Here is a 17,655-nt window from a genome sequence, read left to right on the forward strand (position 1 = left end):
ATCCCCTCCCCCACTCACCTATTGTACTCTATGCTACTTTCTCCCCACCCCCCTCTAGCTTATCTCTCCAAGCTTCAGGTTCTCTGCGTTTATTCCTGATGAAGGGCTTTTGCTGCTCCTCGGATGCTGCCTGAACTGCTGTGCTCTTCCAGCACTACTAATCCAAAACCTCTAGATCTGATTATGGTCACCAAAATGTTGGTGTATATGCTGAAGGTGAGATGGGGGAATGGGGGAAGGCTGAAGTGTAAATGATAGATAGTATTCTGCTCGAATGAGTCCTTCACTATAATTTGTTTGATTTCCTGATGTAAAAGCTGAATATTGGGGGAAATATCATTGTCTTTGATTTTATGAATGATTAAGTCACTCCCTTTTAACTAAACATTGTTCCTGTAGGTCAAGTGGCCCCACCAAGTCACCTAATCCGAGTGGAGGGAAGCAGCCATGCCCAGTATGTTGAGGACCCAATTACTGGGAGGCAAAGTGTCATGGTGCCCTATGAACCACCACAGGTAAGGTATATCCCCTTGATCTCTACGTTGCTAATCAGTTTTGAAGTAAGGAACATGTTTGAGAGTGGAAAGTAGTCTGCCCACTGATTATTTCACTGTCTCTGGGATTGTGTTGCTGACTTGGTTTTAATGATTATAGCTGTGCATATTGAGCACCTTTTTTATACTTTACCCAGTGAGTTGTCTGCTGTTTTAACACTCCACACCACTGAATCATCAATCCTTTTACACTCTGTCTCAGTGAGTCATCTTGCTCCTTTTACACTTTGCCCTGATGAGTCATCTGCACTTTTTGCATTCTACCCTGGTGAGTCATCTGGTCTTTGTATACTCTGCCCCAGTGAGCTGTCTGCCCATTTTATTAGATTAGATTCCCTACAGTGTGGAAACAGACCCTTCAGCCCAACAAGTCCATACTGACCCTCCAAAGAGTAACCCACCCAGACCATTTCCCTACCCTAATGCACCTAACACTATGGGAAAATGAGCATGGCCAGTTCACTTGACCTGCACGTTGTGGGAAGAAACCGGAGCACCCAGAGGAAACCCATGTAGACACACGGAGTGTGCAACCTCCACACAGACAGTTGCCCGAGGAGGTAATCGAACCCTGGCGCTGTGAAGCTGTAGTGCTAACCACTAAGCCACCATGCTGCCCACTGATATGGAAAAGAAAATTCAAGAAATAAGAATCAGCAACTGATTCAATATCACCTGTTTTGACCTATTGACAGGGTTAGAATTGTTGTCAACAGGTTTTCAGTGTCACCCCAACAAGTCAATTAACTTTTAAAAAGTGTGTAGTGGAGCTACAAAATTCATGCAATTGCCTCGGTATCAGCAAGTTTTTGATGTAATGCATAATTGTACAGAAGAACTTCAGTTTATCTTTTGTTCTATTCACCAATTTTTAAACCAGGTTGGCACTGAATTCACCACAATCCTGTATAACTTCATGTGTAACAGCAGCTGTGTTGGAGGAATGAACCGGCGTCCTATCCTCATCATTGTCACCTTGGAAAACAGGGAGTAAGTAGCATGGGCTCCTTCTAGATTGGGGTTTGAGTTTACATAAACACATTTACCAAGTGAATTTCATAATACTCTATGACTCTCCCACTTGCACTAGAGTAGTGCCTTTTTTCTTTATTCTGATACTAAAATACATCTCAAAGCTATCTGGATAAGGATAGTGTAAAATGGGTATGGCCTAGTTGTTGCCACTTCAACATTTGTAGAGGTGCATAAATTATTGTCTTGTGTCACAGGTTACAGAAGTTAGCTGATGAAGTTAGCTCCCAAAAAGAGAGAATTTGTACAGGCTGCTTTGAAACTTTGGCAAGGACAATGTGAATTTATTTGGTACCTTTCTCATTCTCTCACTATGTAGTATCCTCATTGTCCGATGGTTTCTGAACCCATAGAACATAGAACAATACAGCACAGAACAGGCCCTTCGGCCCACGATGTTGTGCCGAACTTCTAACCTAGATTAAGTATCCATCCATGTACCTATCCAAATGCCGCTTAAAGGTCGCCAATGATTCTGACTCTACCACTCCCACAGGCAGCGCATTCCATGCCCCCACCACTCTCTGGGTAAAGAACCCACCCCTGACATCTCCCCTATACCTTCCACCCTTCACCTTAAATTTATGTCCCCTTGTAACACTCTGTTGTACCCGGGGAAAAAGTTTCTGACTGTCTACTCTATCTATTCCTCTGATCATCTTATAAACCTCTATCAAGTCACCCCTCATCCTTCGCCGTTCCAACGAGAAAAGGCCGAGAACTCTCAACCTATCCTCGTACGACTTCCTCTCCATTCCAGGCAACATCCTGGTAAATCTTCTCTGCACCCTCTCCAAAGCTTCCACATCTTTCCTAAAGTGAGGCGACCAGAACTGCACACAGTACTCCAACTGTGGCCTAACCAAAGTCCTGTACAGCTGCAACATCACTTCACGACTCTTGAATTCAATCCCTCTGCTAATGAACGATAATACTCCATAGGCCTTCTTACAAACTCTATCCACCTGAGTGGCAACCTTCAAAGATCTATGTACATAGACCCCAAGATCCCTCTGTTCCTCCACCTGACTAAGAACCCTACCATTAACCCTGTATTTCGCATTCTTATTTGTTCTTCCAAATTACCATGTTATTGGTAATTTTCTGTACCATGCTGTATTCAGTCCAATTGCATCTTGAAGGTTTTAAAACATCCTCAGGTTTTTTGCAGAATATTATTCGATGTAAATGAGATACAAGAGTATAAATAATGAATGTCATTCCAACATCTTTGGTTCCTGTACACAGTTAATTTGTATGTTACAAAGTGTTTTGGATCCAATTTATAGATTTGGTGATGAGTAATGAGTCCGACTTGATTAGGAAGCTTAAGGTGAAGAAACTCCGTGAGGTGAGTAGTTGTAATAAGTTAGAATTCACCCTGCAGTTTGAGAGGGAGAAGCTGGAATTGGATGTAACCGTATTACATTTGAGTCATGGTAACTACAAAGACATGAGGGAGGAGCTGGCCAGAGTTGATTTGAAGGTGAGCCTAGCAGGGAGGACAGTGGAGCAGCAATGGCAAGAATTTCTTAGCGGGTAATTCAGGAGGCACAGCAGAAATTCATCCAAAGAAGAAGAAACATATGAAGGGCAAGATGAGGAGCAGTTGAGGACTCTTGGTCTGCACTCAATGGAGTTTAGAAGGGTAGGGGGTGTGGAAAAACAGATTGAAACTTCCAGAAAATGGAGAGGTCTGGATAAAGTGGATGTGGAGAAGATGTTCCCACTAGTGGGACAGACTAGGACCCAAGGACATAGCCTCAGAGTGAAGGGGCAATCTTTTAAAACTGAGATGAGGAATTTCTTGGGCTGAAGTGTGGTTAATCTGTGATACTCATTACTGCAGAGGAGGCTAACACATCAAATGTATTAAAGGCAGAGTTACATAGGTTCTTGATTGGAAAGGCGATCAAAGATTACATGGAGAAGGCATGTCAGCCATGATTAAATGGCAGAGCAGATTCTATAAGCCGAATGGCCTAATTCTGTTCCTATAGTTGTGGTGTCACAGTTTTAATGTAATGGCATGTGGTAATGTCACATTCTCTTGTGTCTAGTGGTCAGGTTCTTGGCCGTCGCTGCTTCGAAGCTCGTATTTGCGCTTGTCCTGGCCGTGACCGCAAAGCAGATGAAGACAGCATTCGCAAACAACAAGTGACTGAAGGAACAAAAGGTGTCGACACAAGCAAGCGACGTAAGTAACTACTGAGGCTCCTTCTAAAGTTGGCCTGGCACAAAACCATCATAATTTATATCGGTAGATATTCCAATGCTGTGCATGAGTTTGAGTTCTGTTACATACTGTTCCCAAGGAGAACTATTAGAGTTCCCAATGCTGTACTGACCCAGCCCATTCAATTATATTAGCCCTCACCAACTCCACACAGACATGTCAACCTGTGTGTGCGCACGTGTGCGTGCCATAGTTGTGTTGTTCTTTGCACGTTTTCATTTCTGCATACTGAGGAGCTGTGGACACGATCACAAAAGACAGGACAGAGGCACAAATGAAAGGTTGCTTCTTAAAAAAAGTGGGGTTTTAATTTCATTGTAATTACACAGTTCTCCCTTGGTAGTTGATTGTGACAGCCAGGTGGCATATCAGGACTAGGTCCTCCTGTTAAATTACAGTGTATGGCAGTATTTCACATCACTGCTAAGGACAGTGCTCTCCCAACCAAAACTTTTCTGCAGTTGTTGTTTGTCAATAGAGGTAAACAAATGCTGTGTACAATCTGTCTTTCCCTTGCTTCAGCTTTTTTCAATAGATTTCTACTGCTCTGCTCCATATCAAAGTCAAACACTGGAATTTATTCAAGTTGCTCCATATCTGCACTGTAACCTTGGAGGGCAACAAAACCCTATTAATGTGCATTAGCAGGGTTTCATCTATGCCTTTGCCACAGTAACAGCAGGAGAACAGTAGAACTCAGAGGGAAGCTAAATGAGGTGCTTTTAGTATTAATGTTATTCCAGTTTATGTGAATGAATGATATTAATGCTGACATTCACTTGTATTTGGCACTCGAGCTGTTAAAAAAGTTAGCCTGCTGCGAGGAGATTTATTGCTCAGGTTGAGGTTCTGGATGTAGGTTTGCTCGATGACTAGAAGGTTTGTTTTCAAAGGTTTCGTCACCAATCTAGTTAACATCAGTGAGCCTCTGGATGAAGCACTGGTGGCAGGGCCTGCTTTCTATTTGAGTTTGGGTTTCTTTGGGTAGGTGATGTCATTTCCTGTGGTGATGTCATGTCCTGTTATTTTTCTCAGAAGTGGTAAATGGGATCCAAATCAGTGTGTTTATTGATAGAGTCCCGCTTGGAATGCAGTGCCTCTCGGAATTCTCGTGCATGTCTCTGTTTGGCTTATCCTAGGCTCAATGTGTTGTCCCAGTCAAAGTGATGTCCTTCCTCATCAGTATGTAAGGATACTAGTGAGAGTGGGTCATGTCTTTTTGTGACTAGGTTTCTGCCTGTTTGTCCAATATAGTGTTTGTTCCAGTTCTTGCAAGGTATTTGTAAATGACATCAGTTAAGAAAGTTCTTTTTAATGTTTTCTTATAGTCCGTCATGTGAATCAGGGGATCCAGGTAGCCTCAATCAGTAATAAGAAACGACGACCAGGCGATGAGGAACTGTTTTATTTGCCAGTAAGTTTTCAAATTTTTACTTAAATTTCTCCTCTAGAATTTATGATATAACTGATTGGTAATTGGTGTATTTCCAATTTAAAGAAGTACTGTTTCAGCCAACTTTTTTTTGAACAGCATCCCATGGATCTGTATTTGTCAGTTTTTTTTTGGAGCAGTTCTAAAATGTTAATTGTCATATTGTATTATCTTGTCTTAAAACTGGTGCTGGAATTTCAGTGCCCAATGCATTATGGTACTATTCAGCTGTGATTATTTACTGAAGTGGCATGGTGTTGAAACCTTATTTCTCTCTGTTCATGCGCACACGCTCCAATTTTCACTGTTCCTGTCTCTCTTTCAGTGCAACATGTCTTGGTTTAGACATCATGAATTTCAGTTGTTAGGGAATTCAAGCTGAAAGGTCCATCATTTTACATCCATCTATTTTGAAATTCCCTTATTGTAATCCTGATGCATGAGCTCCCACAGTAAACAAACAGAATGAAGCCTGTAAACTTTGACATTGACTATCTGTTATCTCCTCCTACCTGCTGCTTGATATATTCATTTAATGGTGTCAGTCTTTTCTAACTCTGAATTGTGCTTAAACACCTCTAAGCCTCCCAAATCTGTTCACATTTTGCTACGTCAACTGTGGGATAACTTTAGTTGCCATATTCTTAAGTTGTAGAACTCTTGTCCAAAACCATTCCCTTTTGCTGCTCCTGTCAAGCTTCACAACCAAATCGTTTGATCAATCCACCATTCATCAATTACCCAATCTCAATCTTTTTCCTGAGACCTGCAAATTTTCACTACAGAAAGTACTGTATACATGTAACTGTCTCTTGTTCTTCCTCTGTATCTGACTAATTGCACTTTCTTTGATGTTCAGATAAGAGGACGAGAGACTTATGAAGTATTGCTGAAAATTAAAGAGTCACTGGAGCTGATGCAATTATTGCCACAACACACGATTGAGAACTACAGGCAACAACAGCAGCACCTGCTGCAGAAACAGTAAGTTATCACTTTCTGATGCAGATACAATGAACCTAATGGCCCCTCTCTATGCCCTAATTTTTGACTTTTTATGGTTTAACGCTTTAACACAACCTCAGTTGTGGAGAGGATAACATCTGACAGCCGGTGATCATGGCAGTGATCCATTCGTGTAACCCAGCTGCTGTGTAGCCAATTGGCTGAGCCCCACAAGTCATTAGCCGCATTAAACTCTCTGCCAGTTTTCATGGGATGTGGACATCATTGGTTAGGCCAGAATTAATTGCCAAACTCTAATTGGCCTTGTGAAAGTGATAACAAGCCTTGAACCACTTCAAACTATCTGGTAGAGGGAGACCAGATCTCTTTCAGGAAGGGAGTTCCAAAATTTTGACTCAGTGAAGGAACAGGGATTTTGTTCATTAAGAATAATGTGTTGAGTCATTATGTTTTCCACCACCACACAGTGTGATGAAGGATAGAATAGGAAGTAATTAGCTCGGATTCCATTCAATGGCACTAGTCAAGACCGAATGGAGCATGGAAATAGTTTGGCTAATTAGAACAGTGTCTTGTTTTAGGCACTTAATTAGTAGAAAGACCATTAAACTCAATGAGGGGACAGTGCAGATCCATCTGAATGATGATTATGAGGTTAGAAACAATGATTATGAGATGAAGTCCCCTTCATGCTTTGATCATGATAACATCATATAAAATTGCCAAATGCCACAACAATCCAGTAGAAAGTCTTTTCTGCACTTTAATGAACAAAATCTAATATTTAATCTTTATCTAATATTTAATCTTAATCTACTAATTAAGTGCCTAAAACAAGACACTGTTCTAATTAGCCAAACTATTTCCATGCTCCATTCAGTCTTGACTAGTGCCGTTGAATGGAATCCGAGCTAATTTCATCCATGCAGCACTACTTTGTTTTGTGTATCTTAGAAATGCAGAAACAAAAATCCAGAACTCAGTCATTTACACTAGCTCTCTTTTTCATTTTTCCTTTTCCCATCATACTTTTTGCAAAAAAAGCTCTGCAGTTGAACTGCTTTCCTATACTTTCATTCAGTACCTCAAGTGTGGGATAGTGAAATCTGAGGTGCCTTTACCTTTCTGAGCTTGAGTCTGCACCTGGCTTACCAAGTTTGTGGGAGAATGAAGCAATCTTGAAATATTGCATTTATCTTTAAAATTTCATGGTTGTGTTTATCAATTTGAATTCATAATAGGAGAAATCCTAAAATGTATTGTAATGCAGCACCATAACTCCAGCTTCCAAACTGTTTTCTTTGCAGTTTTAAGTTGTTATTGGAAGTTTCCTTGGATCTTTTATGCCTTTCACACTTTTTTTGATGTCTGCTTCATGGTCATGACATTTCATTTGTCTGTCATTATTTATTTTACTGTTGCTTATCTGTGTAACTGGCTGTTTTGCTTCCATTCTTTTGATTTGGAAATGCTAATAGAAGCTATTCCTCTTGTTTCACTTTAGTTTTATTGTGGTGGATGGCTTGAGGATGGCTAGTGGTATAGCACCCAGTATTCTGAATGATGAGTAGGCAGAGCCTCATATCCTGAGAATTTATTTATAACCAGCGTTTTGGAATAGGCCAGACCCCCTCAAAATATTTTGAAAAGGTAGCCCAGACCCTAACTTTTCTAGTTGTTTAAGGTGCATATTCCAGGCATGATGCAGCTGGTCAAACCACTCAGTTTTAAACAACACAATTTATTTACAGACTACCAATGAAACACAAAAAAGAACAGAGTATAGAATAATGTAACCTTACTGAAAACCCTACTGACTCTATCGCAACATAATGATGCTGTTCCAATTTTCTACAATATCCCCATAAATACACTCCCTGACAAAAAGGTAAATTCAAACCCAGGTTCTTACAAGGGAGATATTAGAAAGCAAATCAGCATGCAACCTCTTTTCACTGTAGCTGTTTCTTTGGGTCCCAAGCTAAAAGCTAAACCAAACTAGAAAAATCCCTGAACTGGGAGAACTGCCAGTCCCCTTTCATTGTATGAATGTTTTTTAAAAAAAATGAAAAGCCCTTTTCCTTGATTGTTGCCTGTTAGCTGTAATCAAAGTGACATAATCCCAGACAAACTAGAATCTCTGTCTTTTATAACCTCCTTTGGAATAAAAAAAACCAAGGACAACATGACCTTGTTAAAGGAGTAGCAGACATCGCACCAGACATCTTCCTGAAAAGTGACAGCAAAACAAAACATGCTCCAAGTATAAGGCAGGTCGATCAACATCTGAAAAACATAGGGTCATGGAGTAATAAAAGATATGCAGCATGGAAACGAATTCTTCAGTCCAACTTGTCCATGCTGACCAGATATTCTAAATAAATCTTGTCCTTTTGCCAGCATTTGGCCCCTTATCCCTCTAAACACTTCTTATTCATGTACCCATCCAAATACCTGTTAAATGTTGTAATTGTACCAGCCTCCACCACCTTCCACTTGCAGCTCATTCCATGCATACACCTCCCTTTTATGAAAAGGTTGCCCCTTATGTCCCTTTTAAATCTTTCCTATCTCACCTTAAACCTTTGCCGTCTAGCTTTGGACTCCACCACCCTGCAAAAAGACCTTGTCTATTTCTCCTATCCATGTCCCTCTTGATTTTGTAAACCTCTATAAGGTCACCTCTCAGCCTCTGATGCTTCAGGGAAAATAACTCCAACCTATTCAGCCTCTCCCTATAGCTCAAATCCTCCAGCCCTGGCAACATTGTTGTAAAATGTTTCTGAATCCTTTCAAGTTTCACAAAATCCTTCCCATAAAAGGAAACCAGAATTGCACATGGTATTCCAAAAGTGGCATAACCAATGTCCTGTATAGTTGCAACATTACTTCCCAATTCCTATACAATGCACTGACCAATAAAGGCAAGCATACTAAATGCTGCCTTCACTATCCTATCTACCTGTGACTCCACTTTCAAGGACCTATGAACCTGCATTCCAAGGTCTCTTTGTTCAGCAACACTCCCCTGGACCTTACCATTAAGTGCATAAGTCCTGCCCTGATTTGGCTTTCCAAAATGCAACACATCACATTTATCTAAATTAAACTCCATCTGCCATTCCTCAGTCCATTGATCCATCTGACCAAGATTCTGTTGTACTCTGAGGTAACCTCCACTACACCTCCAGTTTTGGTGTCATCTACAAACTTACTAACTATACCTCCTATGTTCATATCCAAATCATTTATATAATTGACAAAAAGCAGTGGACCCAGTGCCGGTCCTTCTGGCACACTGCTGGCCACAGGCTGCCAGTCTGAAAAGCAAACCTTTTACCTTTGAGCCAGTTCTGTATCCAAATGGCTAGTTCTCCCTGTATTCCAAGTGATCTAACCTTGAAAACCAGTCTACCACGAGGAACCAAGTCAAACACCTTACTTACGTCCACTTAGATCATGTGTTGGTACCTAACCTCATCTATCAGCATACCTTTGCTTTCAAATTCTCATCCATTTGCCATATGCTTCCTTCTTGTAGTCTGTTTCTCCAGAAGACAGCCTGTCCCCTAAAAGTGAATACAATAACATTCAAAAGAGAAAGAATGGGCCTTGAGAGGGATTTGTGAGCTGTCCCCTTGCTATTCACAGTCCCAGTACAGTTTCATACAGGCTGGGAACTTTCACTGTCAGTTGCTGTGAAATGAGCAGTATGTGAGTTGCCAGATACACCAGCAACTCAAAAACCAAGGTGTACTTTTAAAAGCAGCCTGAAGGCACAATTAATGTGATTGGAATTATTTGGTGGCTTTGAGTTGTTTCCTTCTGTTCCACAAAATTGGATGAAGATTTTGTCATTCCAGAAAACTGGCCGTCATGTATCGTTTCTCCAGTGCTCTGTCGAAAAGAGTTCAGTAAACAAGTCTCAACCACCTTTCCTTTCATAATTACTCAATATTGTAAATCACATTCCGTAATCCATCAGGTGCATTGATCTGATTACATTAATTTTATACAGAAACGTCACCATTTGCAGATGTATTGCAGGATCCACTTAATGGATCCTGTTTAATATTTTAATTGTTTTTAGAAACAAATGTCAGAGGCTGAGGTGACAAGCCCTTCTTTAATGCCCAGCCCCTGATCTCATGCTGCGGATTACTTTACCTTTTAACTACTGCAGTCTGTGAGCTCGGGTTGCTCCATGGTGCTAGTAAGTGGATAGCTCCTATCATCATTTCGTTCCCTGAGCCTGCCTGTCACATGACCTTGTGTTAATTTGTACACATTTTTAAGCATGGGACTGTTCACTTGCCTAGTTCAATAAGATTCTCATCACTTTAATCACTTTTTAAATGGAGTCTTTCTGTTTGACTGCATTTGAGGCCCTTGACTGTCAAACTTGCAAGTACAAGTTGTACATAAACAAAAGATTTACCTGGTGCTCACTTCCAGAACTTTATAGATAACCATAATCTAATGGTCTTGGCATTGGAGGACTGATACCAGGTGATTCAGTTGACAGCATCTTATGGGCCACAAACAAGTGAAATGAGGGATTTGCACAGTGATATCAGTGGCTGAATTAGATTTCAGAAGCATAAATCCCCTTTAACTCCTGCTACCAGTTTGATTGTCTGTTTGATCATGCCCTTTCAATATGAGTCCAGTAATTCTGAATCCAAATAAATATATTCAAAACCACAGTCTCTTCCACAGAAATTGTCATGATCATGAAGACAGAAAAGTCTAAGACAAGGAGTTAAATCTGTCAATCCTTATTGTATTTTTTCTCTCTCTTTCTCTCTCTCTCTCTGTCTCTGTCTTTTTCTCCAATTCCTTTCTCCAGTCTGCTGAACGCCTGCTTTCAAAACGAACGCCTGGAGTCAAACTGTGGCAAAAGACTGTTAATGAAGGAGAAAACATCCGATTGTGTACAGACTGAGAACACCTTACATAACCTGGGAAGAGGGGGGTGGAGCGAAGAGAGCACAACTCAAACCTTCCATTATTTATAAAAGGGGAAACCCCCAAGAACCGAATTGGTGGTGTTCAAAAGGGATGCATGTTCCACTTCAAGTGGCACAAGAACCTGGTGTTCGTTGGATTTATGAAGTGGCCTGCATTTCCCAAATGCTACAAGAGGAGATCACCTGGCATTTACTGATGCCTTTCAGTTAGCACTTGTTACTGATTTAACGATTTCATATCTTTGTTACAGGCAGTTTGTAAGCAATTATTTCTATAGCACTCCATCTGATGTGGCATTAAGTTCCATTCCAGTGAGCGCATTGTACACCATGACCACATCCCCAGTAGAACATGTATGATCACTAAGTATTGATTCTCAATTAGCAAGGGCATGAGTATGAATCCCACTAGCAAGCTGTGAAATCAAACTCATTCAATCTGTAATCTGGCTGGTATCAAACAATAGCCAGGGAAGCTGCTATTTAAGTTTCTGCTCCTACATATTATGGTCTTAATTGTATTTATTATTTGTTCAAGGGTACATGTCTAACTATCATTTTAATCCCATTGTGCAACAAGGGGTGGTTGGTGCATGTTACTTTGTCACCATGGTCCACATTCTAAGGAAAATTAGCCATTTAAAAACACAAAGCAAGTTAGGGGATTCTTGAGGTGAAAATATTTTGCACTTTGATGTACTAAAGCTGCCTTAAATATGCCATGATCCTAACCTGTCATGTTTCGTTGCGAGGTGGAGTATTCCCTCAACCAGAGAAGCTAACAGTGCCAATTGCAGAATACTATTTTAAAATACATCGACATCACTGAATTAACAGTCTTGCGTCATCCTGTGCTTTCTGTGAACCTTTTCCATGATGTTCATGTTCACATTTCTATTGGAGATGCCACATTGTTGGAAAGATGGAATTGCAGCGTGACAAGTTTATGTAAACATTCTGAATATGGACATGAGAATTAATAATCAAAATATAAATGTGTGGCCTTACTAAAGTTTTACACAACTGCAACATGACTTTCCAGCTTTTATACTCAGTGCCTTGACCAGCAAAGGCAAGTATGCTGTCTTTATCACCTCATCCACTTGTGTTGCCATTTTCAGGGAGCTATGAACTTGCATGCCACGATCCCTCTGTATTTCATGCTCCAAAGAAGCCTGCCATTTACTGTATCCTATCCTTTTGCATTTGATCTCTCAAACATCACCACACTTGTCCAGATTAAATTTGATCTGTTATTTCTCCACCCAACTTTCTAATTGATCTACATCTTGCTGTATCATTTAAAAGTCTGCCTTATGATTTGCAACACCACCAAATTCTGTTGTCTGTAAAATTGCTGATTAGTTCACCTACATTTTCATCCACATCATTTAAAAATATGATAAACAACAAGGTCCTATCACTGATCCTTGCGGAACACCACTCATCATTGATTTCCAGTCAGATAAGCACTCCTCCACAACTAACCTCTGTCTTCTATGATCATGCCAATTTTGTATTCAACTTATCAACTCAGTCTGGATCCCACGTGACTTAATTTTCTGTACGAGCTAATCACGAGGGACCTTGACATATCCTTTAGTAAAGTCTATATAGACAACATCCACTACTGTGTCCTCATCAATAATCTATGTCACTTCCTCAACAAACTCAATTAAATTTGAGACAGGATCTTCTCCCACCTAAAGCTGTGCTGACTATTCCTAATAATTCTATTTTTTCCAAGTGCAAGTAAATCTTGTCCCTAAGAATCTTCTCCAGAAACTTCCTAAACACTGATATAAGGTTCACCAGTCTATAATTTCCAGTCTATATTTTCACCAGTCTATAATTATGCCTTTTGCCTTTTTTTTGAACAAAAGAGCAACATTGACTATTTTCCAGTCTGAGACCTTGCCTGTGCTAAAGAAGTTTCAAAGATCTGTGTCAAGGCCCCAGGACTCTCCTCCCTCAGTATTCTGGGATTGATCCCATCTGTCCCTGCAGACTTATCTACTTTAATGTTTTTCAAGACATTCAACATCACCACCTTCTCAACATACTCTAGAATATCCCTAATCTTACCATCATTCATGTTCTTGGTGAACAGTGATGCAAAGTACTTATTTAGGATTTCACCTATTTCCTTGAGTGCACCTACCCTTTCTCTCATTAACCTTTGCTTCTGATATACATACGAAATATCTTGGCATTCCCTTTAATCCCAAGGACATTTCATGGACCCTTATAGTCCTCCTAATCTCCTTTTTAAGTTCTTTCCTGTTTCTTTTATATTCTTCAAGTGCATTGTATGCTTTCAGTTTCTAAAACCTTACATATACGTCCCTTTTCCTTTTGACTAAACTCAATAATTCTTGCTATCCTTCTCTTTCCTCCTGACAGGAACATGCTGGTCCTGAACTCTGATCAACAGGCCTTTAAAAGACTCCAACGTGTCAGATGTGGATTTACTTCAACTAGTCACCTCTCATCTAATTTCTTCTGTTCCTGTCTAATACTGTCATAATTAGTCTTCCCCCAGTTTTGCACTTTCACCCGAGGACCAGTCTTATCCTTATCCATAACTATCACTAAACTTATGGAATTATGTTCATTGTTCCCAAAATACACCCTCACTGAAACTTCAATCACCTGGTCAGCCTTATTCCCCAACGTAAGGTCTAGTATGTCCCCTTCCCTATTTGGACTATTTAAATATTGTTTCAAGAAATCCTCCTGGATACAGCCAACAAATTCTGCCCTGTCTCAGGCCCAGTCAATATTCAGGAAGTTAAAATCACCACAACAACACTGTTATTTTTGCATATTTCCATGATCTAGAATTATATCGAATCCCTACAGTGTGTAAACAGGCACTTCGGCCCAACAAGTCCATACTGACCCTTCAAAGAGTAACCCACCCAGATCCCTTCCCCTATCCTACTATTCTACATTTACCCCTTACTAATGCACCTAATGTACGCAGCCCTGAATGCTATGGGCAATTTAGCATGGCCAATTCACCTAACCTGCACATCTTTGGATTGTGGGAGGAAACCGGAGCTCCCAGAGAAAACCCACGCAGACACTGGGAGAATGTGCAAACTCCACACAGACAGTCGCCTGAGGCTGGAATTGAACCCAGGTCCCTGGCACTGAGAGGCAGCAGTGCTAACCACTGAGCCACCTGCTTGTATATGTGTTCCTGTATCTCTTGCTGGCTATCAGGACACCTATATGGTAACTCTTCAAGTTATGATCATCATTTGTTTTCTCATCTTTCAGTTGCCAGTCTAGAAATGAGTGAATTTGCTGGCTGAGGTTTGAACTCTTGACCTGTGACTCACTAGACCAGTACCATAATCACACTGCATGGTACATGGTTTGCAATTCAAGTTTTAAGAATTTAATAATTGAGCTTGGTCAAAAAAGAAGTATTTTCCTTCATGGGAAGAATGAACAGAAGAACCCAGGCAAATCTTATAGGTTTCTGGCCCTGTTTTCAGACTTGTTGAATTATTTAAAATACAGTCAGAAGAGAAAACACAAAACTTGAAGCATCTAGCATTTTGATATTGGATTTCTGCCCCACAATTAAAGAACATGTTATTGGGACGCAACACAGGGAAAGGCACCAAATACACCTCAACCTTGTTGTGCTTTGTAATTCTTCAAGAAACTGCTTTTTCTTTGCCCATTTTGGTGAGAAAGGTAGCTGATATTTGCACGTTGCTTGCAGGGCAACAGAAGAGAATTATTTTTTTCAGTTAAGCTTGATAATAAAATAAAATCCGAAGATCATACCAGATTGAAGTATGAATAGTGTGCTGCAGTCTGTAACTCAGTCGAATCAAGGGAAGATGTATTGGGTTTTTTTCTGAGCTTTTTCCTGTCACTTATGCTGAATTATAATATATAATCCTCTGATCTAATACAGTAAATTTTGAAATCCTGACTATTGAAGTAACCTTTCAATTGTATTGAGATTTTTAAAAGTTGATATTCCCATTTTATAAATGTCATGATGTTAAAATTCAGCAACCCTTCGAGAATGACATATATAATCTATTATAATCATAGAGTGGGCCTGTATTTTGGAATCACAGCATTGTTGAATTGGCTTACTAGTTTGACTTATGTTACCAAGTGAGCCCACTGTCTGTAAATAAAACAAAAGGAAAATGGTAAATTTAAGTAGATCCCTCTCAATTTAGGATGACAGTTGGACATCAGGGAATTGGAAAGTATGGTGTTCAGTTATACTGAACCACACAGATCTGTGTGTGTGTCGTACAATGGTTAATTATATTGACACACACAGATGCACAAAGTATTATACTGAGTCATATTGATTTCTGCGCATCCAGGTATACATTGTATCATCAAGAGTTGGATTAAAATGCACAGATCCAGTTATACGCAGTATCACACTGAAATGTTTCTAATCTAACCATCCAGTCCTGTGAAAAATGGTCACTTGGACAGGCACCTGTAAAAATCATACACCAATATGAATTACTTGTCTTGGGAAACATGGAGAAGGGGTAAAATTGAGGAGTCCAGGGTAGAACCTTTGTTGTTAAATTTTTGATTTTTAAAAAAAAATGACGAGTCTAAAAAGTGATTGTGTCCTCCAGTAGCTTGTTAGCAATATTGTTCTCTTCATCAGTGGTGAGAGATCCAAGTGTTGGGGACCTTGGTACTGGAGACTGGGACCACTTGCACTGAACTGAACTACTTGGCACATTTGTGATTCTTGCCTGATGAAATACTCAAGCAGATTGTCCTCAGTGTTTACTGAAGAGCAGAAATGTAAGAGTTTGTAATCACACTTCACCCTTGGAGGGTGGTTCTGCCATTGACATAATTCCATCTTGTTATCTAAGAGTCATTTTGCGATGGGTTACTATTTCTGTTTCATCATGTTATGTGAAATGAGGTGACATGAGCTGGCCTTGTGTCAGAAATTCTGGTTTTATTGTACATATTGATTTTATTTTGTCTCAATTTATGCATAATATAGATAATGATCTCAAGTAGTTGGCTGCATTCTTTATTGGCTTTTAATTTCTCAGCTCCCCCCACCCCTGATCCCACCTGATCTAGTCTGTTATTGCTCTGAAATATATCATTCAGTGATATCTTCACATTAGGATGAAATAGGTTCATTGTAATCATTTATTGTTAGTACTGATTTGCTTTTGAGGCTGTGATCTTCACAATATATTTTTTTCCTACAGTATCCAATATTAAGGAATCTCCAGAGACGTGATGAGATATTAATTTGATTATTTCAGGTTCAAAGTGCAGGACTCTCCACATTAAAAGGACAATCAATCTATCCGACTGTGGTGAGAGTTTAGCTCCTTAGGGAGCATTCAGGAGCACAGCATGAGTTTGAGATTTTTGTTTGCTGTCTATCTGAGGATGGGTGTACAAGGAACACAATAATTCTATGATCCAGATTTCATTAATTTTTTTTGGCTTATTGATTTGATAATAGGAAGAGCCTTTTGCTGTATCCTATGCATTTTCTGAACTAATACTCACTGAATAGTCAATGCTGTCTTCTGAGATCAGTACCCTCAGGAGTGTCTTGATATTTGCAAGGGATCCCCCACAGAGAGGTCTGACCAGCACCAGTTAAAGATGCAAGCATTTGAAGGCTGCGTTGAATATTGTCTAATTCTACCCATTAAACATTTCAATTCAAGAGCACCATAAGCAAGTAAACTTTCTGCAGGATCTGATCCAGAACCCATCTTTGCTGTGTGCAGAGACCATAAGACATAGGAGCGGAAGTAAGGCCATTCGGCCCATCGAGTCCACTCCGCCATTCAATCATGGCTGATGAGCATTACAACTCCACTTACCCGCATTCTCCCCGTAGCCCTTAATCCTTGTGACATCAAGAATTTATCAATTTCTGCCTTGAAGACATTTAGCGTCCCAGTTTCCACTGCACTCTGTGGCAATGAATTCCACAGGCCCACCACACTCTGGCTGAAGAAATGTCTCCGCATTTCTGTTCTGAATTTACCCCCTCTAATTCTAAGGCTGTGTCCACGGGTCCTAGTCTCCTCACCTAACGGAAACAATTTCCTAGCGTCCACCCTCTCCAAGCCATGTATTATCTTGTAAGTTTCTATTAGATCTCCCCTTAATCTTCTAAACTCCAATGAATACAATCCCAGGATCCTAAGCCGTTCCTCATATGTTGGACCTACCATTCCAGGGATCATCCGTGTGAATCTCAGCTGGACACGCTCCAGTGCCAGTATGTCCTTCCTGAGGTGGGGACCAAAACTGGACACAGTACTCCAAATGGGGCCTAACCAGAGCTTTATAAAGTCTCAGTAGCACAACAGTGCTTTTATATTCCAACCCTCTTGAGATAATTGACAACATCGCATTCGCTTTCTTAATCATGGACTCAACCTGCATATTTACCTTTAGAGAATCCTC

The 17,655-nt window shown here is 40.2% G+C and overlaps 1 protein-coding gene across 10 annotated transcripts in view; it reads left to right on the plus strand.

Moving 5' to 3' along the window:
• The window catches only part of tp63 (tumor protein p63), a 296,932-nt gene that overhangs the window by 265,802 nt on the left and 13,475 nt on the right, over positions 1–17,655 (plus strand). For all 10 annotated transcript variants that reach the window (XM_043702548.1, XM_043702550.1, XM_043702549.1 and 7 more), the window contains 5 exons: positions 400–515; positions 1,435–1,544; positions 3,647–3,783; positions 5,151–5,236; positions 6,114–6,238. In XM_043702548.1, coding sequence (XP_043558483.1) covers positions 400–515; positions 1,435–1,544; positions 3,647–3,783; positions 5,151–5,236; positions 6,114–6,238 — 574 coding nt within the window. The remainder of the gene's footprint in view (positions 1–399; positions 516–1,434; positions 1,545–3,646; positions 3,784–5,150; positions 5,237–6,113; positions 6,239–17,655) is intronic.

This window comes from Chiloscyllium plagiosum, chromosome 13, assembly GCF_004010195.1.
Source record: "Chiloscyllium plagiosum isolate BGI_BamShark_2017 chromosome 13, ASM401019v2, whole genome shotgun sequence".
NCBI classification, from domain to species: domain Eukaryota; kingdom Metazoa; phylum Chordata; class Chondrichthyes; order Orectolobiformes; family Hemiscylliidae; genus Chiloscyllium; species Chiloscyllium plagiosum.